Source organism: Prionailurus bengalensis, chromosome E2 (assembly GCF_016509475.1).
Source record: "Prionailurus bengalensis isolate Pbe53 chromosome E2, Fcat_Pben_1.1_paternal_pri, whole genome shotgun sequence".
Taxonomy (NCBI): domain Eukaryota; kingdom Metazoa; phylum Chordata; class Mammalia; order Carnivora; family Felidae; genus Prionailurus; species Prionailurus bengalensis.
Window position 1 is genome coordinate 25,405,472 of NC_057352.1, and position 23,482 is coordinate 25,428,953.

A 23,482-nucleotide genomic window follows, 5' to 3' on the forward strand; every position below is an offset into this window, starting at 1 on the left:
GGGGAGGTGGGTTGGGGGTCAGGGGAAATAGGGGATAGGGATTAAGGAGTGCACTTGCTGTGATGAGCACCAGGTGTTGTATGGAAGTGTTGAATTACTATATTATACACTTGAAACTAATATTACACTGTATGTTAACTAACTGGAATTTAAGTAAAAACTTAAAAAAAGTTTTGTTAGTGTATTGAAATGCTAATGATTTTGGTCTATTAATTTTATATCCTGAATTTTACTGAAATTATTGATAAGATCTAACAGATTCAATAAAGGATGCATAATAATTGTTCTACAGATGCTCAGAGAGCTACAAGAAAATGCAGATGTAAAAAAATGCAGAAAAACAAGAACAAAATACAAATTCAATAGATAAAAATATAAAAACAGAACCAAATAGGAATTTTGTGGCTGAAGAATACAATGACTGGAATGAAAAATTGAAGAGTTTCAAGAGCATACCTGAAAAAGCAGAAGAGAGAATCAGTGATGTAGAAGACAGATCAATTGAAATTATACAAACAGAAGAAGAAAAACTAATGAATAAGAATGAAGAAAGCCTTGGAAGTTACGACACACCATCAAAATAAATACTGTGTGCATTATTGGAGTCCCAGAAGAGAAGGTGAAAGGAGTAGAAAACTTATTTCAAGAAATAATGGCTGAGAACATCCCCAAAACAGGGAAAGATTTGGTCATCCAAGTTCATGAAGCAAATAGGTCACCTCAAAATGTCAATCCAAAATGTTCTTCTCCAAGACACAGAGTAATAAAACTGTCTAAAAACAAAGAAACAAACAAACAAACAAACAAACAAACCACCACCACCACCATCACCAGAGAATTTTTACAGCAGCAGGAGAAAAAAATAATTGTCCCTGTAAAGTGGATGTCTTAGCAGAGACCTTACAGACAGGGGAAATAGAATGATATATTCATACTGCTGAAAGAAAGTAACCGCCAGTCAAGAATTCTTTACCCAGCAAAGTTGTCCTTCAGAGTTGAAGGCAAAAAGACTTTCCCTAATAAAATCAGAGAGAATTGATCACTACTAAACCTGCCTTGCCAGCAATGTTGAGAAAAGTTTTTCAAGCTGAAACAAAAGGACACTAATTATTAACATGAAAACATACGAAAATATACAATACACTGGGGTAAAAGTAAACATAAAGACAGATTCAAAATGCTTTAATACTGTAATATGTGCTAATTAACTCTAGAATAAAGATTTAAAAACAAAGGTATTAAAAATAGTTATAGCTTAAATAATTTAATGAATACACAATAAGCAAAATGTAAATAGTGACATCAGAAATGTAAAAGGGGAGCTTTTGAGGGACAGAGGCAGAGTAGGTGCATATTTAGGTTGTGGAGCTACATGACCTTGCAGGGGTCCTGGGCAGGGCCTGTGCACCCTCCTTTTCTATTTGGGGTTTGGTATGTAGTCCCAGTCTCCCTAATGTACAGAGTCAGAGGGAAAAGCCTCTAGCCTCCTCGCTGTCGTGTCTTTGTTGCCTGGGGCTTCCAGCCTAAGGGTTATATCTTCAAGTGCAGGAGCACTGCAATAGAAAAAAAAAAGGGGGGGGTGCAAAAGGATAGACTATTTGTATATAACCAAATATTCACAGAAAATAGACTATTAGATCTCTAAGATGTGTTATATAAACTTCATGGTAACCACAAAACAAAAATCTATAAGAGATACACAAACGATAAAGGAAAGGAAATCAAAACATACTATGAAAAACATCAACTTACAAAGGAAGTCACCAATGAAGAAGAAAATGGAACCACAAAACAGAAAATAAGAAGATGGAATAGCAAGTCCTTAGCTATCAATAAATACTCTAAATGTTGATAGATTGAAAATAAATAAATAAAGGTTGATGGATTGATTTCTACAATCAAAAGCCATGGAATGGCTAAATGAATTAAAAAGAAACAAGACCCAACAATATGCTACTTAAAAAGACTCACCTCAACTCTAAGGACATACATAGATTCAAAGTGAAAAGATGGCAAAAGATAGTCCATGCAAGTGAAAACCAAAGGAGAGCAAGGAGATCTATACTAATATCAGATAAAATAAACTTTTGTTTTGACATTTCTTAATTTTATTTTTTTAATTTTACATCCAAATTACATATAGTGCAAAAATGATTTCAGAGTAGATCCCTTAATGCCCCTTACCCATTTAGCCCATCCCTTCCCACACCCCCTCCAGTAACCCTCTGGTTGTTCTCCATATTTATGAGTTTCTTATGTTTTGTCTCCCTCCCTGATTTTATATTCGTTTTGTTTCCGTTCCCTTATGTTCATCTGTTTTGTCTCTTAAAGTCCTCATATGAGTGAATTCATATGATATTTGGCTTTCTCTGACTAATTTCACTTAGCATAATACCCTCCAGTTTCATCCACATAGTTGCAAATGGCAAGATTTCATTCTTTTTGACTGCCGAGTAATATTCCATTGTGTGTGTGTGTGTGTGTGTGTGTGTGTGTGTGTGTGTGTATATATATATATGTACCATCTTCTTTATCTGTTCATCCATCAATGGATATTTGGGCTCTTTCCATACTTTGGCTATTGTTGGTAGTGCTACTACAAACATTGGGGTGCATGTGTCCCTTCAAAACAGCACACTTGTGTCCCTTGGATAAATACCTAGTAGTGCAATTGCTGGGTCGTAGGGTAGTTCTATTTTTAGTTTTTTGAGGAAACTCCATACTGTTACCCAGAGTGGCTGCACCAGCTTGCATTCCCACCAACAATGCAAAAGAGATCCTCTTTCTCCACATCCTCACCAACATCTGTTGTTGCCTGAGTTGTTCATGTTAGCCATTCTGACAGGTGTGAGGTGGTATCTCATTGTGGTGTTGGTTTGGATTTCCCTGATAAGTGATGTGGAGCATTTTTTCATGTGTCGGTTGGCCATCTGGATGTCTTCTTTGGAGAAGTGTCTATTCATGTCTTTGGCCCATTTCTTCACTGGATTATTTGTATTTGGGGTGTTGAGTTTGATAAGTTCTTTATAGATTTTGGCTTTCACTGATATGTCGCTTGCAAATATCTTCTCCTATTCCATCGGTTGCCTTTTAGTTTTGCTGATTGTTTCCTTCGCTGTGCAGAAGCTTTTTATTTTGATGAGGTCCCAGTAGTTCATTTTTGCCTTTGTTTCCCTTGCCTCCGGAGACGTGTTGAGTAAGACGTTGCTGTGGCCAAGATCAAAGAGGTTTCTGCCTGCTTTCTCCTCAAGGATTATGATGGCTTCCTGTCTTCCATTTAGGTCTTTCATGCATTTTGAGTTTATTTTTGTGTATGGTGTAAGAAAGTGGTCCAGGTTCATTCTTCTGCATGTCGCTGTCCAGTTTTCCCAGCACCATTTGCTGAAGAGACTGTCTTTATTCCATTGGATATTCTTTCCTGCTTTGTCAAAGATGATTAATTGGCCATATATTTGTGGGTCCATTTGTGGGTTCTCTATTCTGTTCCACTGATCTGAGAGTCTGTTCTTGTGCCAGTACCATACTGTCTTGATGATTACAGCTTTGTAGTATAGCTTGAAGTCTGGGATCGTGATGCCTCCTGCTTTGGTTTTCATTTTCAAGATCACTTTGGCTATTTGGGGTCTTTTCTGGTTCCATACAAATTTTAGGATGATTTGTTCTAGCTCTGTGAAGAATGCTGGTGTTATTTTGTTAGGGATTGCATTGAATATGTAGATTGCTTTGGGTAGTATTGACATTTTAACAATATTTGTTCTTCCTATGCAGGAGCATGGAATCTTTTTCCATTTTTTTTTGTGTGTGTGTGTCTTCTTCAATTGCTTTCATAAGCTTCCTATAGTTTTCAGTGTATATATTTTTCACCTCTTTGGTTAGATTTATTCCTAGGTATTTTATGGGTTTTGGTGCAACTGTAAATGACTTCAATTCCTTGATTTCTCTTTCTGTCGCTTCATTGTTGGTGTATAGGAATGAAACCAATTTCTGTGCATTGATTTTATATCCTGCAACTTTGCTGAATTCATGAATCAATTCTTGCAGTTTTCTGGTGGAATCTTTGGTTTTCCATATAGAGTATCATGTCATCTGCCAAGAGTGAAAGTTTGACCTCCTTCTGGCCAATGTGGATGCCTTTTATTTCTTTGTGTTGTCTCATTGCAGAGGCTAAGACTTCCAATACTATGTTGAATAACAGTGGTGAGAGTGGACATCCCTGTCTTGTTCCTGACCTTACGGGGAAAGCTCTCGGTTTTTCCCCATTGAGGATGATATTAGCATTGGGTCTTTCGTATATGGCTTTTATGATCTTGAGGTATGTTCCTTCTATCCCTACGTTTCTGAGGGTTTTTATCAAGAAAGGATGCTGTATTTTGTCAAATGCTTTCTCTGTATCTATTGAGAGGATCATATGGTTCTTGTCCTTTCTTTTATTGATGTGATGAATCACATTAATTGTTTTGCGGATATTGAACCAGCCCTGTGTCCCAGGTATAAATCCCACTTGGTCGTGGTGAATAATTTTTTTAATGTATTGTTGGATCCAGTTGGCTAATATCTTGTTGAGGATTTTTGCATCCATGTTCATCAGGGAGATTGATCTATAGTTCTCCTTTTTAGTGGGGTCTCTTTCTGGCTTTGGGATCAAGGTAATGCTGGCTTCATAGAAAGAGTTTGGAAGTTTTCCTTCCATTTCTACTTTTTGGACCAGCTTCAATAGAATAGGTGTTAACTCTTCTTTAAATGTTTGGTAGAATTCCCCTGGAAAGTCATCTGGTCCTGGACTCTTGTTTTTTTGGGGAGACTTTTGATTACTAATTCTCTTTCTTAACAAGTAATGGGTCTGTTCAAATTTTCTATTTCTTCCTGTTTCAGTTTTGGTATGTATATGTTTCTAGGAATTTGTCCAATTCTTCCAGATTGCCCATTTTATTGGCATATAATTACTCATAATATTCTCGTATTATTGTTTTTATTTCTGCAGTGTTGGTTGTGATCTCTCCTCTTTCATTCTTGATTTTATTTATTTGGGCCCTTTCCTTTCTCTTTTTGATCAAACTGGCGAGAGGTTTATCAATTTTGTTAATTCTTTCAAAGAACCAGCTTCTGGTTTCATTGATCTGTTCTACTGGTTTTTTGTTTGTTTGTTTGTTTCAATAGCATCAATTTCTGCTCTAATCTTTATTATTTCCTGTCTTCTGCTGGTTTTTGGTTTTATTTGCTGTTGTTTTTCCAACTCCTTAAGGCGTAAGGTTAAGTTGTGTGTCTGAGATTTTTCTTTCTTCTTTAGGAAGGCCTGGATTGCTATATACTTTCCTCTTATGACCACCTTTGCTGCATCCCAGAGGTTTTGGCTTGTGGTGTTATCATTTTCATTGGCTTCCATATAATTTTTAATTTCCTCTTCAACTTCTTGGTTAGCCCATTCATTCTTTAGTAGGATGTTCTTCAGTCTCCAAGTATTTGTTACCTTTCCAAATTTTTTCTTGTGGTTGATTTCAAGTTTCATAGCATTGTGGTCTGAAAATATGCACAGTATGATCTCGATCTCTTTGTACTTACTTAGGGCTGATTTGTGTCCCAGTATATGGTCTATCCTGGAGAACGTTCCATGTGCACTCGAGAAGAATGTATATTCTGCTGCTTTAGGATGAAATGTTCTGAATATATCTGGTAAGTTCATCTGGTCCACTGTGTCATCAAAAGCCATTGTTCCCTTGTTGATTTTCTGTTTAGATGATCTGTCCATTGCTGTGAGTGGGGTGTTGAAGTCTCCTACTATTATGGTATTACTATTGATGAGAATCTTTATGTTTGTGATTTATATATTTGGTGCTTCCACATTTATTGCATAAATGTTTACAATTGTTAGGTCTTCTTGGTTGATAGACCCCTTGATTATGATATAATGCCCTTCTGCATCTCTTGACACAGTCTTTCTTTTGAAGTTTAGATTGTCTGATTTAAGTATGGCTACTCTGGCTTTCTTTTATTGACCATTGGCATGATAGATGGTTCTCCATGCCCTTATTTTCAAACTGAAGGTGTCTTTAGGTCTAAAGGGGGTCTCCTGTAGATAGCATAGAGATGTATCTTGTTTTCTTACCCATTCTGTTACCCTATGTCTTTTTATTGGAGCATTCAGTCCATTGACGTTTAGAGTGAATACTGAAAGGTATGAATTTATTGTCACTATGATGTTTGTATAGTTGGAGTTTCTGGTGGTGTTCTCTGGTCTTTTCTAGTCTTTGTTGCTTTTGGTCTTTTTTTTTTTTTCATCTTTTCTTCAGTCAGAGAGTCCCCCTTAAAATTTCTTGCGGGGCAGGTTTAGTGGTCACAAACTCCTTTAATTTTTGTTTGTCTGGGAAACTTTTTATCTCTCCTTCTATTTTGAATGACAGCCTTACTGGATAAAGAATTCTTGGCTGCACATTTTTCTGATTCAGCACACTGGATACATCCTGCCATTCCTTTCTGGCCTGCCAGGTTTCTGTGGATAGGTCTGCTGCAAACCTGATCTGTCTTCCCTTGTAGATTAGGGACGTGTTTTCCCTTGCTGCTTTCATGATTCTCTCCTTGCCTGAGTATTTTGTGAATTTGACTATGATAAGCCTTGTTGATGGTCGGTTTTTGTTGAATCTAATGGGGGTCCTCTGTGCTTCCTGGATTTTGATGTCTCTTTCCCCAGGTTAGGAATGTATTCTGCTATGGATATGCTCACATAACCCTTCTACCCCTATTTCTCTCTCTTCCTCCTCTGGGACCCCTGTGATTCTGATGTTCCTTTTTAATGACTCACTGATTTTTCTGATTCTTAAATCGTTCTCTTTTGCCTTAATCTCGCTCTTTTTTTCTGCTTTGTTATTCTCTATAAGTTTGTCCTCTATATCACTGATTCTCTGTTCTGCCTCATCCGTCCTTGCCGCCACAGCATCCATTCATGATTGCAGCTCAGTTATAGCATTTTTAAATATCATTCTGATTAGTTTTTACTTCTTTTATCTCTGTAGACAGGGATTCTAATCTATTTTCGTCTCCAGCTAGTATTCTTATTATTGTGATTCTAAATTCTGGTTCAGACATCTTGCTTGTATCTGTGTTGGTTAAGTCCCTGGCTGTCGTTTCTTCCTGCTTTTTTTGGGGGGGTGAATTCCTTCCTTTCATCATTCTTAAGGGAGAAAATGAGGTAGAATAAATTTTTAAAATTAAAATTAAAAAAATATTAAAATTAAAAAATTAAACAGACACACAAAAAATCGAATAAATGATGATTGATCCTAGGTGTGTTTTGGTCTGTGTGTTGAAAGTGGCTTGATAGATTAGAGAAAAAAAGGGGAATGAAGAAAAAAAAAAGGAAATCATTTGAAATTTTGAAAAAACGAATACACTTGAAGTAGACTAAAATGAAATGATGGAATCAAACTAGAATTGAAAAAATTTTACACAGAAGTAAAAAATATATTAGAAAAAAAATTAAATAAAAATATTTTTAATAAAATTTAAAATTATTTTTTTCTCTTTCTGTATTCAAGAAAAAGAAATGAAAAAGAAAAAAGACAAAAAAGGAAATCGTTTGAAAATTTGAAAAAATAAATACACTGAAGTAGAGTGAAATAAAACAATGGAATTAAAATAGAATTTGAAAAAATTTACACAAAAGTAGAAAGTATCGTAAAAAAATTAAAGAAAAATATGTGTAATAAAAATTGAAAATGAAAAGAATTTTTTCTCTTTCTGTATTCATGAAAAAGAAAAGAAATGAAAAAGAGATTTAAAAAGTAAAAAGTAAAAAGAGGAAAGAAAATTGAATAGATGGACCTCCTAACAGACTGAAGTACAACTGAAATTACTTCATTTTCCCCTAGAAGTCAGACTATGAAGCGCTTTATAGTCCATAAACTAAGCAGGCGGAGAGACTTGTGTTCCTGAAGATCGAGGTTGGCCTAGTTGGGCAGGGCTTAGTGTAGCAGCTCCCTTCTCTACTAGATGGCGCTGCTAGCCTACTGGGATGGATTGTTGTGGTGCTTGTAGGCACATATGTGCATGCATAAAAGCAGTGAAAATGGTGTCACCCAGCTACCCAGTCTCTAGTATTGAACTCTGTTCTCCCTGATCAGCAACTGCACACCTGTCCTTTGTCTTCAACTTTCGTCCAGTCCCCGATTTTACACTGTCCATGACCAAGCCCCAAGTAGTACCTCTTTCCTGCGTTTTGTCTCAGATGCGGCTATTTTCCCCAGCCCCTTACTTCTGAGGGACTGCAGCTTTGACCCGTTCTGCCCCTCTGTGGAGGGTCTCACTGAGCAATGGACGAATGCTGGTTGCACCCAGGAAAGTTCGCAGTACCATGCTGCTGCCAATGCCCAGAGACTGCAGCTGGGTCCCACCCCACGCAGAAAAAGCTCGCAAGATAGTGCAGCAGCAGCATTTCGGGGATTATGGAAAATCACAACACATATCTGACACCAGGCTTCACCCATAATGACCTTGTTCCAGCACCAGTGAATGTGGCCCTTCTCAGGTCTGCTGGGCCTAGGGTGCCTCACAGCCTGTACCAAATGTCCTTCCAACAGTGGAACCACTTCACCCTGTGTGGCCCAAGAACCTCCCGGACTGCACTCTGCTCCTGGGGATTCGCCCTTCCCACCAGAGCACCACCAGGTATCAAGCTTCAGAGTTGCAGACTGTGCTCCCTGTTTACAGTCTTGATGCATTTTAAACCTTCTCCTTTCTCCTTTCTCCCTTCTCCCTTTTTAGTTCAGTCCCTGCGACTGTTTCCAATTTTCCACTTTCTCTCCAGCTGTTTTTGGGGAGGGGTGCTTTTCCGTTTCCATCCTCTCTCCACACACAAAAGCACCTCCCTGCCCTCTGTAGCTTCTCTCTCCCCAAGTTCACCTCTCCACATCGCATACCTGCTGAATTCTGTGGTTCAGGTTATGCAGATTGTTGTGTTAATCCTCAGATCAGTTTTCTAGGTGTGCAGGATGGTTTAGTGTTGGTCTGGCGGTATTTCATGGACACGAGACACACAAAGAACTTCCATGCTGTTCCACCATCTTGGCTCCCTCCCTCAGACAAAATAAACTTTAAGCCAAAAACAGTAACAAGAGACAAAGATAGTCATTATATAATAAGGGAGTAAATTCATCAAGAAGACATAACATCCATAAATATATACGCACCAAACATCAAAGAACCTAAATATATTAAGCAAACACTATCAGATCTGAAGGAGCAACAGACAAAAAATACAATAATAGTAGGGGACTTCCATACCTCACTTTCAACAATGGATAGATCATCCAGACAGAAAACCAACAAGGAAACATTAACTTGAACCATCCTATAGACCAAAGGGACCTAACAAACAGATGCAGAACATCCAACAGCAGAATACACATTATTCTCAAAATCACACTGAACACTCTCTAAGATAGATCACATAATAGGCACAAATAGGTCTTATCAAATTTAAGAAGATTAAAATCAGTCCAAGTATCTTTTCCAACCACAACAGTATAAAAGTAGAAATTAGTTAACAGAAGAAAGCTGGAAATTCACAAATATGTAGAGATTAAACCATGCTCCTGAACAACCAAATGAGTCAAAGGAGAAATCAAAAGATCAAACGAAACTAAGCTGCTTTTTGAAAACAAACAAAATACAGAAACCTTTAGCTAGACTTACAAAGAGAGAGAAAGGACTCAAATAAAATTAGAAATTAAAGAGACATTACAATTGATTTCACAGAAGTACAAAAGACCAGAATAGACTACAATGAACAATTACACACTTACAAATTGGGCAACCTGGAAGAAATGGATTAATTTCTAGAAACATTCAATTTACCAAGGCTAAATATGAAGAAATAGAAAATCTGAGCAGTCCAGTTACTAGAAAGATTACTGAGTCAGTAAAAAACTCCAAAGAAAATTCCAGAACCATATGGCTTTACTGCTGAATTCTACCAAACATCTAAAGAATACCAACCCTTCCCAAACTCTTCCAAAAAGATGAAGAGGGAACATTTCCAAAGTCATTTTACAAGGCCAGCATTACCAAAACCATAGAACACTACAAGAAAATTATAGGCCAATCTCGTGGCCATGAGATCAAGCTCTACATTGGGGTCCGCATTAAGCATGGAGCCTGCTTGGGATTCTTTCTCTCCCTTTCTCTCTGCCCCTCCCCCACTTGCACTCTCTCTCAAAATAAATAAATATTGGGGTGCCTGGGTGGCTCCATCGGGTAGACGTCTGACTTTGGCTCAGGTCGTGATCTCGCGGTCCGTGGGTTCGAGCCCCGCGTCGGGCTCTGGGCTGACAGCTCAGGGACTGGAGCCTGTTTTGGATTCTGTGTCTCCCTCTTTCTCTGACCCTCCCCTGTTCATGCTCTCTCTCTCTCTGTCTCAAAAGTAAATAAACGTTAAAAAAAAATTTTTTTTAAAGAAAAAATAAATAAATATTAAAAAACATTAACTGAAAATGGATCAACAAACTAAATAGAAGAGCTAAAACCAAAAAGCACCTGGAAGAAAACATAGGGGTAAATCTTTATGACCTTGGATTTGGCAATGGATTTATAAATAAAACATTATAGCACAAGCAACAACAAAAAGCAGATAACCTAAGCATCAAAATTAAAAACTTTTGGAAAAAGACCACACGATTACACTTACCGGTGGACTCTAAAACCAAACAAATGAACAAATAAAACACTCTTTAATACAGAGAACTGTTGTTGCCAGAGGAGAGGTGAGTGAATGGAAGGGCAGAACAGATAAAGGGGAGAGATTAAGAGGTAAAAACCCACAGTTATAAAATAAATTAGTCATGGAGATAAAAAGCACAGCATAGGGAATTTAGTTAATAAATAATACCGTTATAACATTATGGTAAGAGATGGTGACTACACTTACTGTGGTGAGCACTGAGTAATGTATAGAACTGTCAAATCAATGTTGTATATCTGAAACATGACATTGTATCTTAATTATATTTCAATAAAAATTAAACAGACATTTCATGAAAAAAAATTAAAACATGTCCATCAAGGACACTATCAAGAAAGTAAAAAGACAAAAAAAAGTAAAAAGATAACCTATACGATGAGAGGAAATATTTGCCGATCACCTATCTGATACAGGTTTAATATCCAGAAGATATAAAGAACTCCTACAACAAAAAGACAACCCAGTTTGAAATGTGCAAAGGAGTTGAATGGACATTTTTCCAAAGATATGAAAATGGTTAACATGCACATGAAGATCTTCAGCATCATCAGTGGTTAGGCAGATGCAAATAAAAACTACAATGAGATACCACTACTAGGATAGCTATAATAATAATAAAAAAAACAAAAAAATAAGTGTTGGCAAGGATGTAGAGAAATTGCTGAATTATGTACATTGCTGGTGAGAATGTAAACTGGAAAATAGTTTACCACTATGGAAAATAGTTCCTCAAAAAGCTAAATATAAAATTACCATATGATCCAACAATTCCACCCCTAGGTTTATAACCAAAGGAACTGAAAGAGGGACTCCAACATAAACTTGTATGTCAATGGAACCAAAGGATCTATCAACAAATGAATGGATAAATGAAAATGTAGTATACACATAAAATGGAGTATTATTCATCCATAAAAAGTAATGAAGTTTTGATATAGGATACAACATGGATGTCTTGAAAAAATCGTGCCAAGTGAAATAAGCTGGAGAAAAGAAGGACAAATATTATATGATTCCACTCATATGAAATATCTAGAATAAGCAAATTTGGAGAAAGTAGATTAAAGCTTACCATGGGCTAGGGAAAGGGGGAATGGTAAGCTATTGCCTAATAGTTACAGAGCTTTTATTTGGGGTGACAAAAGTTTTACAATGATTGCCACTGTGAATGTAGTGCCCCTAAATTGTACACTTAAAAATGGTTAAAATAGGGGTGCCTGTGTGGCTCAGTTGGTTAAGCATCTGACTCGTGACTTCAGTTCGTGTCATGATCTCACGGTTGTGAGATTGAGCTCCATGTTGGGCTCTGCAGTTAACATGCAGAACCTGCTTGATATTCTCTTTCTCTCTCTCCCTCTCTGCCCCTCCCCTGCTCTCACTCTCTCTCAAAAATAAACTTAAAAAAGTAGTTAAAATGGAAATTTTGTTATGCCTGTTTTACCACAATTTCTTATTATAATATACGTACTTTGGGTGAATTGTATGGTATGCGAATTTTATCTCAAAATATATTTTAAAATTATCAGGACCTTTGCATCCCTGTGGAAAGTGTTTTTATTTCCCAGCTTGAAGACCACTGCCATAGCACATACTGTCACCAAAGAGAACACTCGGATTAGAGATGCAGCATCATATAGCTACTATTTTGCAAAGCATATTGGAGGGCAACAATTCTGGCCATTACTCAAAGATTACAACTTATGAGTATGCTAACATACAAAATAACACTCTAGAATGTGAATCATGAGTTGTTATATAATAGAGACTGTAGACTGGACCAGAATAAGTCTTTTTACCACAGTCAAAAATTACTATTTTCTTAAAGAAAAATTGGAAAGTGGTTCCTGAATCTATTATACTTTAGCTACATTTATCCACACATATGTAGTATTTCTTATTTATGGAGGGAGTCCAGTTAACTCAACATTATCTTCATAAAGTTCCAAAGTAAAGAACTCTATGAGACATAGGAAGAACTCTAAGACATATTGTAGATAGTGACATATGATCTTGTTTGTTGTTGTTAAGAAAGACAGCATGTACACAAGCAGGGGAGGAGAGAGAAAATCCCACGCTGGGCGTGGAGCCTGACATGGGACTTGATCTCATGACTAAGATCATAACCTGAGCTAAAACCAAGAGTCAAAAACACTTAATCGACTGAGCCACCCAGGTGCACCTGATCTTATTTGAACTGAAACAAAACAAAACAAAACAAAACAAAACAAAAAACAACTGTGAGGCTCCAATTCTAAGGCAAATAAGAGTAAGGATACACCTGCCTCTCCCACTGAATATAACTTTAAATCCTGGAAAGAATGCATGGAGCATATCCTGAAGACTCTGAAATATAAATGCTAGTAGCAGACAAATTAGGAAAGCAGACCCAAATTCTAAATTCCACAGAAATGGCAAAGACTTTATAATCCTCTAGTTACTGCCTAGCTTGGAGCCAAAGGCAGTCTGAATGTGAACTTCCATGGAAGTATGCACCAAATGCACACAAAAGAAGCCAAAAGAAGCCCTCCCCTTCTGATCTCAAGAGTGGGAAACTCCCTAAAGGTCAGAGGGTGGGTCATGTCTTTTTTTTTCTCCCCCTTGTTTTCTCCCTTTTTCATCACTCCAGGTCCCAGATGATATACCACAGCAACCACACCTGGTAAGGCACTTAAATCTCAGAGCATTCAGAGTAAATGGATCCCTTCTCTTGCACCATGAGTTATGATCCCAAGTGTGGGTAAATCCCCATTGCTTTTCTTCCCTGCCTTGTTACCTTTTCACCACAGATGCAGTCCCCGGAAGTGTACAGCAGAAGGAAGAAACTAAAGCCTCAGCTTTTTAGATGAAAGACTGAGAAGGGAGGTTCTAATGAGCCAGAAAGTGTCAAGACTGTAAAAAATAGGAAAATGAAGAGTGTGATCCCAGAGTTGTGATTTATTGGGCTTACCTCTGAGCTGTGTATGCAATGGATCTGACCCTAAATAACACAGCACAAGTTTCGAGAAGGGAGTTACACAGTAGAACTAGGTCTGACTTGCCAGAGTAGTACACATGCAGAACTGATCTAAATAGTACTGCAATCACTTAGAAACTGAACAGATACTGGAACCAGAGGTTCCATCAAAATGTGCAGCCTGAACCACTTGGCTGACTACTGTTCTTTGTTACCCAGAGATTCATATACAATATTTGAAATATCAAAGATAAAGTCCAATATTACTTACAACACAAAGAACTAAGAAAACTTCAACTCAAAAATCAACAGAAACCAATTATGACAGGACACAAATTTTAGAATAACCGGAGAAAAGATGTTAAGGCAGCTATTATAATCATACGCTAAAGGCGATCATTTTTTTTTCTTTTGGGAAGAGAGTGCACGCACCAGTGCGTAGAGGGAATCCTAAGCAGGCTCCACAACGCGGGGCTCAATCTCATTACCCAGAAATCACAAACTGAGCCAAAATCAAGAGTCAGTCACTCAACTGACTGAGCCACCCAGGCGCCCCAAAGTGAACATTTTTGAAACAAATGAAAAGATAGAAAGTTTCAGAAAGGGAATATAAAATCTAAAGAAAAGCCAAATGGCAATTATAGAAATAAAAAATTACAAAAATAAAAATAAATTCACTGGATGAACTAAGCAGACTGGAGATAAAAGGGGAGTCAGTAAACTTGACTATCCAAAACTATCCAATTGGAAACTATCCAATCCAAACAGAGCAGTAAAAAATGAAAAAAATAAATGAAGGGAGCCCTTGGGATCTGTGAGACAATACCAAAAAGTCTAAAATCTTTGGAGTCTCAGTCAGAGTTTGAGAAAGGAGGTAGAACAGCAAAAATATCTGAATAGCTAAGAATTTTATGTATTTGATGAAAGATATGTACTTACACATTCAAGAAGCTCACGAAACCTCACACAGAAAATAAAAAACCAGAAAAAGCCATACCCAGACATATCATAATCAAACTGATAAAAAGGACAAAAAGTGCTGAAAGCAGCCAAAAAATAATAATGCTTTAAAAGGATGAAAAATTATTTGAATGGCTGCATATTTCTTGTAAGCCATGGAGGCCAGAAGGAAGTGAGGGAGTTTTTAACGTGCTCTAAGAACTGTCAGCCTAGGGCACCTGGGTGGCTCAGTTGGTTAAGTGTCCAACTTTGATTCAGGTCATGATCTCACGGTTCATGAGTTTAAGCCCCGTGTTGGGCTCTGTGTTGACAGCTCAGAGCCTGGAGCCTGCTTTGGATTCTGTGTCTCCCTCTCTCTCTGCTCCTCCTGCACTCATGCCCTCTCTCCCTCTCTCTCTCAAAAATAAAAATAAACTTAATGGGGCGCCTGGGTGGCTCAGTCGGTTGAGCGTCCGACTTCGGCTCAGGTCATGATCTCACAGCTGGTGAGTTCGAGCCCCGTGTCAGGCTCCGTGCTGACAGCTCAGAGCGTGGAGCCTGCTTCAGATTCTGTGCCTCCCTCTCTTTCTCTGCCCCAAGCCACTTGCATTTTGTCTCTCTCTCTAAAATAAATAAACATTAAAAAATAAAAATAAAAATAAAACAAAAATAAAAGTAAGCTAAGAAAAAAGGAGTGATAATAAAAAAATAATCAAAATCAATGTGACCCACTATATTAACATTCTGAAGGGAAAAATAAGTTTTCTAAAGGAAAAATCATCAGTTTACATGGAAAAAACCATCTGACAAAATTCAACAAATGTTCAAAATAAGAACTCTCAGCCAATAAGAAGGGAATTTCCTCAATTTAATAAGGGGCATTCTACAGCACAAAACCTATGGCAAACACCATACTTAATGGTATAAGACTGAGTATGTTTTCCCCAGGACTAGAATCAAGGCAAGTATCTTCCTCTCTCACCATTCTTTTTCAATATTGTACTGAGGTCCTTGCCAGTGTAATAAGGCAAAGAAATAAAAAGCACACTGAAAAAACATTAAGGGGGAGGGGAATGACACTCTTAATGGTAAGAGGATAAAAGATTCCTTAATAATACAAAGGAAAATGTTTGTGATAAAAAGAATTATTCCAGTCTAGCATAGAGTCTATTATGTACCTCATACTTTTCGTTCCAGAGAGTTTGCTTTGTAGGTTATGATACTCATTATTATTATAGTTGTAATCCTTGAGCAATGAACACTAATAAACTAAGTGGATTAAAACAGCACAAAAGAGGGGCGCCTGGGTGGCGCAGTACGTTAACTGTCTGACTCTTGATTTCAGTTCAGGTTGTGATCTACACTGACAGCGTGGAGTCTGCTTGGAATTCACTCTCCCTCTCTCTACCCCTCCCCTGCTTGTGCTCCTCTCTCTCAAAATAAATAAATAAAGCATTTAAAAAACCCAGCACATAAGAACGACTAGAAAAAGTAAAATAAATATATATGTGTACATGCATATATAGATACATATACCCAAATATAAAAACAAGGCTTAGAAAAACAGGAATCAAAGATGAAAAAAAGGAAACCCAACTACATTTGCACAAAAAATTTAAAAATTCTATCCACAGCTTATTTTTGTATGCAGAATCAAACAAATTTGATTAATATTTTCATATGAAGTACATGAGAGCTTAATTTCTCCAAATTTAAAGGATAAACATATGCATGTTGAATGTAAAAATTATCAAAAAAAGGTAAAAAGTTTTGCAGTTAGAATTAGAGAATCAAATGCAATTACCATAGTTTAGAAAGTCAAACACTTTTCAATTGAATTCTTATCTCAGAAAAAACACGTACATATTACTTTTAGCAAACACCACAAATGTCACGACATATTGAGCATTATTTTTTAAAGTACTTTTGAAGTTTCAAAAAGTATGCATTTATTCTGGCTAAACTTTTAAGTCATTTATAATTTTATATTTTATGTCATCATGATCTAAACTGTCTCAAGCTGTTTGATCATTTCCATTGATTGCTACAGAAGAAATAATTTGCAGGATTTCCTTAAATAACTTACATTAAGTACAACCGAAGGCTTCTCTGCCCATAAAAATGTAAGAAGTGTTGTTTAAAAAAAAAATTAAATCTCAAAAATTTAAGTGTCCTTCCCCCCCACCCCCCAATGAAAACACTCTGGAATACAATGGGATTGGGTGGAGGAGGTAAACATACAAATTTGTATAGTTTAACCTAACAACTCCCAAATACCTTGTATTTAATTTTGTTCACATTTAAGAATGAACATATCTTCAATGGACCTAATCTAATTATGGAATCATTTTAGGGCATTCTGAATAATCATATCACTTACAGATATTAGAGCAGAATAAATTTTGGATTATATAATTAAATTACTACAATTATGTTCTTAGGATATCTGCTGATAATAAAGGCTTCTTAAACACCAATAACAAGTAATATATTCTGAGGCCATTACAACATTTTTAGACAAATTCAGCTTTATAGTGAGATAGATTATAAACATATCAGAGAATACAATTTTTAGAGAAATTTTTTAAATAGGTTACATCACAAATAGGAGAAGCTTAATTTGTCCCTCTGCCAAAGAACTTTTTAAATAAGACAATGATTTAACCTTATGAGCATCTGAAATAAATTATCTCTTCACATGGCAAGTTCCAGCCTAGTCACCAGTCTCCACCCTTATTGTATACATGACTATTTTAACATGACTTTCCTCTAAGGTCTCCAGCTTTAAATGGATAGATTCTGACATCAATAATTCTTTAAAGAGATGCCTACTCCATAAGCTTTTCTCCCTTTTTCTGAGGACATATATATACTCACAAGCATTTTAGATATTATTTTTTTTGTCAAATTAAAAATAGTTTTCTTATATTTCAAAGATAAAATCACATTAGCATGCTTGGGAATAAACTTTATTACTAGAGCTTTAAAATGCATACAAGATAATTGTAGTAGTACCTGCAGGTAAATAGGGGGATTGGGGGTAAAGGAATTCTTAGAAAATTCTTAGAATAATTCTGCATCCTACCTAGAGTACCTCTTAAGCTCCCTCTGCTGGCTACCATTTAAATGAAATAGGAAAAAATGTGAATCTTTTTTTCTTTTGGGAGGTGATGGGAGATGCAGGATGAAGCTGCCAATGCTACTATTGAAACTGAAAGGGAAATTCTCTTAAAGTTAAATCTGGCTGATGACTACCTTCACTAATAGGGCTTCTGGACTTCCAAACAGATTTGGCCACTGGGGTGGGAGAGGGAGGTACCTGAAATAAGGGAAGTTATGGTCAAATTTGAATGTTAAATTGATATGCAAAAATGCAAAAGCATCTAGTATAAAATAAATCAGCTATAAACAGTTATCATTTATGACTAGAAAAACTAAGAATTTAAATATAGTTCACAACTTCATAGAGCACAAACTTATACCACACTATTAATCTATTAGTTTCAATATTAAGGTTTATTTTTTTTCCAGAGTGAGGTTAAGTAACAATTTAAATAATTATCAGGATGTATAAATGAACATCCATTCAGATAAAACATTACTGCTTAAAAGTGGCTAAGAAATATTTTGTATGTAATAAATATATCTTATGTTTAGGTTAACAGGCACCATCTTGAGAGCAGAAAAGGTTTTTTTTAAACCAATAAATAAATTACATTCAAGAAAACAAGATGTTTATATCTGAAGTATGATATATCCTTAAATGTTTTTCTTCATATAGCACCCAAACTTCCCAAATGTCTAGAAAGTATCTCCCAAAATATAACTCATACCTTAAGTCATAAAAATAAAGGCCAAGAAAAAAATCAAGACAAAATTTACAGTTTATATTCTTAATTCCCCATTCAATAAAATATCAATTGCCAATTTATTAAAAGTAAATGAACTGTATATATGCAATCTGTTAGTGCTGAAAATCTGAAATATATATTTTTAAAAGTCACTCTTTTTCCAAGTACTTAAAATATTGCATCTCTGGTGGCAAACCTGAAAACTAACAAGCGTTTTATTTCCCTAGTTTTCATTCTTCCACTCCCACCCCCTACCCCTTTACCCTTTAACAGCCATCCATTGTTTTTGTTTTTGTTTGTTTTTGTTTTTGGTAAATATACTTACTTATATCCCAAACACAAAACACTGACAATACTCCTCGGTAAACAAGGAAATCCCAGAACAGTCCAAGCCTACAGCTTTGCTCCCAAAGTGTGGCACAGGCTAAATGACAAGGGAAAAAAAAACAATCAATGGCCCTTATTGATGCAGTCAGAATGCTCCTGAGAGTCCACAACTGTTTGAGAATTTGCTGATGTAATCCTGAAGAAAGTTTCAACACATTGTGCAGACAAATATCAGAGAATAAGTCTTTGATTGATAATTTTTCTATTTATTTCTGCCAAGGCGACTGAAAACACGAAAGCCTTTTCATCAGAGAGGTTAGCATAGATGTCAATTTCCTTTTCCTGTTTCTCTGTTAAAAGAAAAAGAGAAAGCTTAATATAAAGGCAGTAAATTCAGTAATTAAAAAAATACTTAAAGCTTTTAAGTATTTCTTTAGATGATAATAAACATTATATATAATACTAACACTGTATATTAAATGTTATATAGTATCATGCTACTAAACTGAAAATTTTTAGAAATTACACAAAGGAGTTACTGAAATGCCATGAACTAAATGGAAACTGTATATATTTCTATATACACTGTTCATGTATCTACATCATTTCTGTAAAAATCTCAAGTATTTCTTTCTCTTCACTAGGATGAGTGCTCACTGTCCCAATCAAAATAAATTTCCTCATCCTAAAGATGTTCCCTTCTGAACACCAACAGTACCTTCATGAATATATTAACTTCTTCAAGAAATAAGAATAACCTACATTTAATTCTAATTTCACCCTCCTGATTACAAATGTAACCCAAGTTCATGGTAGAAAGTTGAAATAAAAACAACCTATATATTATCTCCTGAGCCAGCTAAAATCACAATAAATATCTTTGTGCACATTCTGCCAAATTCTTTTTTTGGGGTCTTCTAAGATTCTATTTTTGTCTGGTTTTTTTTTTTTTTGTTTACTTGTTTTATTGTGGCTTTTTTAAGCAAAGTTAAACACATACATAAGTTTAGACTCAAATCACTTTTATAAAACTTATCACAAAAAACAGAAGTCCTCCTCCCCACATGTACATTTTTCACTCTCCAAATGCAACTATTTTTTTTCTCAGTTGTTTCTTTTTGTTTTTGCCTCTCTAAGCAACATTTTTATATGATGCTACTTCGTGGTTTTAGGCATTATTAATTGACCTTCCACCAGAGAAAGTTAGAATTCAGTTATATCACAATTTTGATGAGACCAATATTCAATGTTTATATTATTCTAACTATGTAAATGATTTCACTTTTACTGCACATTGTTTTTTTTTCCCTGAAGAGATTCTCTTTTTCCATCTGGTTAATTTTCATTACTAATTGAACCCAAACTCTCTCCAAGTTGTATAGATCTTTCAGGATGTTTACACATGTTAGGCATTATATCAATTTTATCTTCTTGAAGAAGTCTCTCCAAGTCTTCTGCTCCAATCTGAAATGGTTGCTTTCTGGACCTGCTACACAATTAATTATCATTGAGCTCTCTCTTCAACATCATGCTGGATATAACCATCTTTCTCTCGAGTTGGACTCTGTGTCCTGGATGCCAGGACATTTTCTTGGTTTACTTCTTCCTTTTGATGCCATGTATCTTGCAGTAGCTTCCTGAGAAAGGGGAGTACAGGTAGCAAAAATTTTGAGACTCTGAATGTTAGAAATTGGCTTTAGACTACCTTCATGCTAATCCATAGTGTGGGCAACTAAAAAGTCATAGATTCCCTCTTAGTATGTCTTCTAATGGTGTCACTATTTTTTTTTAAAAAGCCAGTACCTTTTTGTACAGTTATTTAAAAAATTATTGCTAAATATGCATACAATGAAATACACAGATCTTAAGTGTACAATTGGATGAGTTCTAACAAAATATACACCTACATAACCCACACCCTCAATCATTAATAAACAGGAAATTCCTCATGTTCCTTTCCAGTCACTGCTTCCCCCACCTCATCAGCAACTGCTGTTCCATCGTCAGAGATTCATTTGCCTGTTCTTGAACTTATATATGGCATTATACAGCATGAACTGTTTTGTGTCTAGCTTCTCTCATTCAACACATTTTTAAAATTCACTGATGCTGTTCATATGTAAGTAGTTTGTTCCTTGCTGGGTAGTATTGCATTATATTAATTCCAAATGCTATCTTGATTTCCTCTTTTTCCCTTGAGCACTTGAAGGGGTTTTCCTTTAACAAAAGAGATAGGATTTATGATAGTACGTTTCAGCATGATCTCTACTTTTAACCATCCACTGGTCTGGGAATTTGGTGGGCCATTTCAATGTGGAAACTCAATGTCCTTCAGGTGGAAAAATTTCTTGAATTATTTCATCGATGACTTCCTTCTCCCCCATCTTCTATGTTCTTTTTTGGAACATCAGTTATTTATTGATGCTGACCTCAAACTGGTCCTCTAAATTTATCATTCTCATTCTATTTTTTCATCTCTTTTTCTACTGCTCTAGGTTCTAGTACAATTCTTTAATTCTGCCAATAAACCTGTTAAAGTTTTTCATCTGCAAATCTTTATATGCATATTGTTTTAGATTTAAAGTTCATTTTCTAGGTACTTTTTGACACGTGCTTTTCTATTTAAATATCACCTTGTTCTTGTTTCATGACTACAATATCTCCTCTTGCCACGAACATTAATGATAGTTTTAATTTTTTCTCTTTCATGCAAAAACTTGTTTTATCCAAGCTATTGTTTTTTCCTGTTGATGTGGTCTTAGCCTTCCATATAGATGCTTTCAGAGAACACGTGTGCACACAAGCTGGGGAGAAGCAGAGAGAGGGGGAGAGAAAGAATCCCAAGCAGGCTCCCTGTGGTCAGCACAGAACCCATCGCAGGACTCAATCTCACAAACCATGAAATCATGACCTGAGCCAAAATCAAGAGTCAGACGTTTAACCAACTGAGCTATCCAGGTGCCCCAACCTGGGTAATTCTTGATAATTTGCTCATATTTATGAGTGGGATCTAAAAAGCTGATTAGCTCATATACATTGTGGAGCCTGACTCTGATCACTAATTTAGGATGATCTGAATAGGCCATTTCTTTGTGAAATCCCTAATGAAACTATCTTTATTTTAGGCTTTTTCTCTTGGGTTTTTCACATTTCCTAGAGAAGATACTACTAATCTCTTTCTTACCTGGGAGATAAAAGCCTGAGTATAGAACTCAGTATTTACCATCTCCAATTCTCACATAGTCTTCCTGATCTTAATACAGTACCCCTGCCCTCAATGACACCTGGTGTTCCCTAAATCAGAGACTCTGTTTTGTCTGACCTTTTTCAAAGGATAAATTTGGAAGGAGGGGAAAATGATGTAAACAGCCCTACCAGGCCATTAAAAAACAGACTTCCAAGCAATCTCGTTTTTAACCTCAACTTCACCTCTACACTTCCAGACCTAACTGATGTACAAATTCCTGACCTTAAGGCAGTTGTGTAATAAAAATCAGTTTCTTTCTTAGTTTTCCCCAAAGGAGCTTACAATTTAGGTTTCATGGGTCTACTAGAGCAGTGATCACTTTCCAGAATTCTACTGCTTTTCCCATTCCTTGTCCTTGTGGTATTTGGTCCTTTAAACAAAAAAAAAGTCCCTTTACTATAATATTACTAGGAGTTGAAGATGGTGGAGAGCAAGGTGTGGTTATTCAATCTACCAACTTTAACTTGAACTCTACATTAATCTCTTATGTTCATTAATAAGATATTCAGAATTGCCCGTTATATTTTAATAAAAATGTCACTCAACATGACTAATATTCAAAATAATCCTACTCCCCTCATACAAAATAAAAACTTATCTTAAACCAACCAAAAAATTTTAATGGTTTGTTTTTATGATTGTATAAAAATAGGTTGTTATCTAGATGTCTAACAAGCTTCCCTTTCCCACACTCTTCTTCCTATTCTTTTTCGAAATACAGAAAACACAGTCAATTAAAAATGTGTTTTTAGACATACTGTCAGGTTTTCCTTATTAAAGGTAAAGCTTGCTTCTTTTTAAGCACCCAATGAGCAAGGAATCAATAAAAATGGAATTAAATAGCTACTTAATACTAAGAAGCATATGACAGAAGTCTATTTTAAAATACACAGATATTTCAAAAGTTCATATTTCTTATCCCTATTATATTTAGGGAACATGGTCTGCCTCAAGGGTTGGTAAAATACAGTCCAAGGTCAAATCTGGCCTGCCACCTGTTTTTATAAAGTCTTAGTGGTACAGAGCCATGCCCGTTCATTTACATATTGTCTATGGCTGCTTTCCAGCTACAATGACAGGGCAGAGTAGCTGCAACAGAAGACTGTATGGCCCACAAAGTCTAAAATATTTATTATCTGGCTCTTTACAGAAAAAGTTTGCTGACCTCCTCCCCCCTCAGACCCCTGGACTACATTAAAAGATTCTACTCCTCCCCCCTCGCCCTCCTGGCCTACATTAAGATTCCAGTTTATTCTACAAAAACTGCTTTGAGCATCTTCCTGTTTGTATTAAAAATAAATCAAAAGCATATCTTACTCTAGAAATAGCTCAAGATTTTTCTACCATAAGCTGAAAATACCTGAAAAAAGAATTTATAGCTAAGTAAATTCCTTTCTCAAGTTAACATGAAATAAAAATTCAGACCTGTACATACA

The 23,482-nt window shown here is 36.0% G+C and overlaps 1 protein-coding gene and 1 non-coding gene across 4 annotated transcripts in view; one reads left to right on the forward strand and one right to left on the reverse strand.

The window, feature by feature from the left end:
* The first annotated feature begins 1,408 nt into the window (after nucleotides 1-1,408).
* LOC122495351 lies at nucleotides 1,409-1,556 on the forward strand. The gene has a single exon (XR_006300417.1). It is a non-coding gene; the product is annotated as a small nucleolar RNA SNORA57 (small nucleolar RNA).
* Nucleotides 1,557-18,118: 16,562 nt separating this feature from the next.
* The window catches only part of LOC122495093 (UPF0547 protein C16orf87), a 33,738-nt gene continuing 28,374 nt past the window's right edge, over nucleotides 18,119-23,482 (reverse strand). For 2 of the 3 annotated variants that reach the window (XM_043600803.1, XM_043600801.1), the window contains one exon: nucleotides 18,119-19,149. In XM_043600803.1, the coding sequence (XP_043456738.1) occupies nucleotides 19,031-19,149 (119 nt within the window). In that variant the 3' untranslated portion in view covers nucleotides 18,119-19,030. Of the gene's footprint in view, nucleotides 20,437-23,482 lie in introns of all 3 variants that reach the window. The other variant, XM_043600802.1, reaches the window with a different exon arrangement.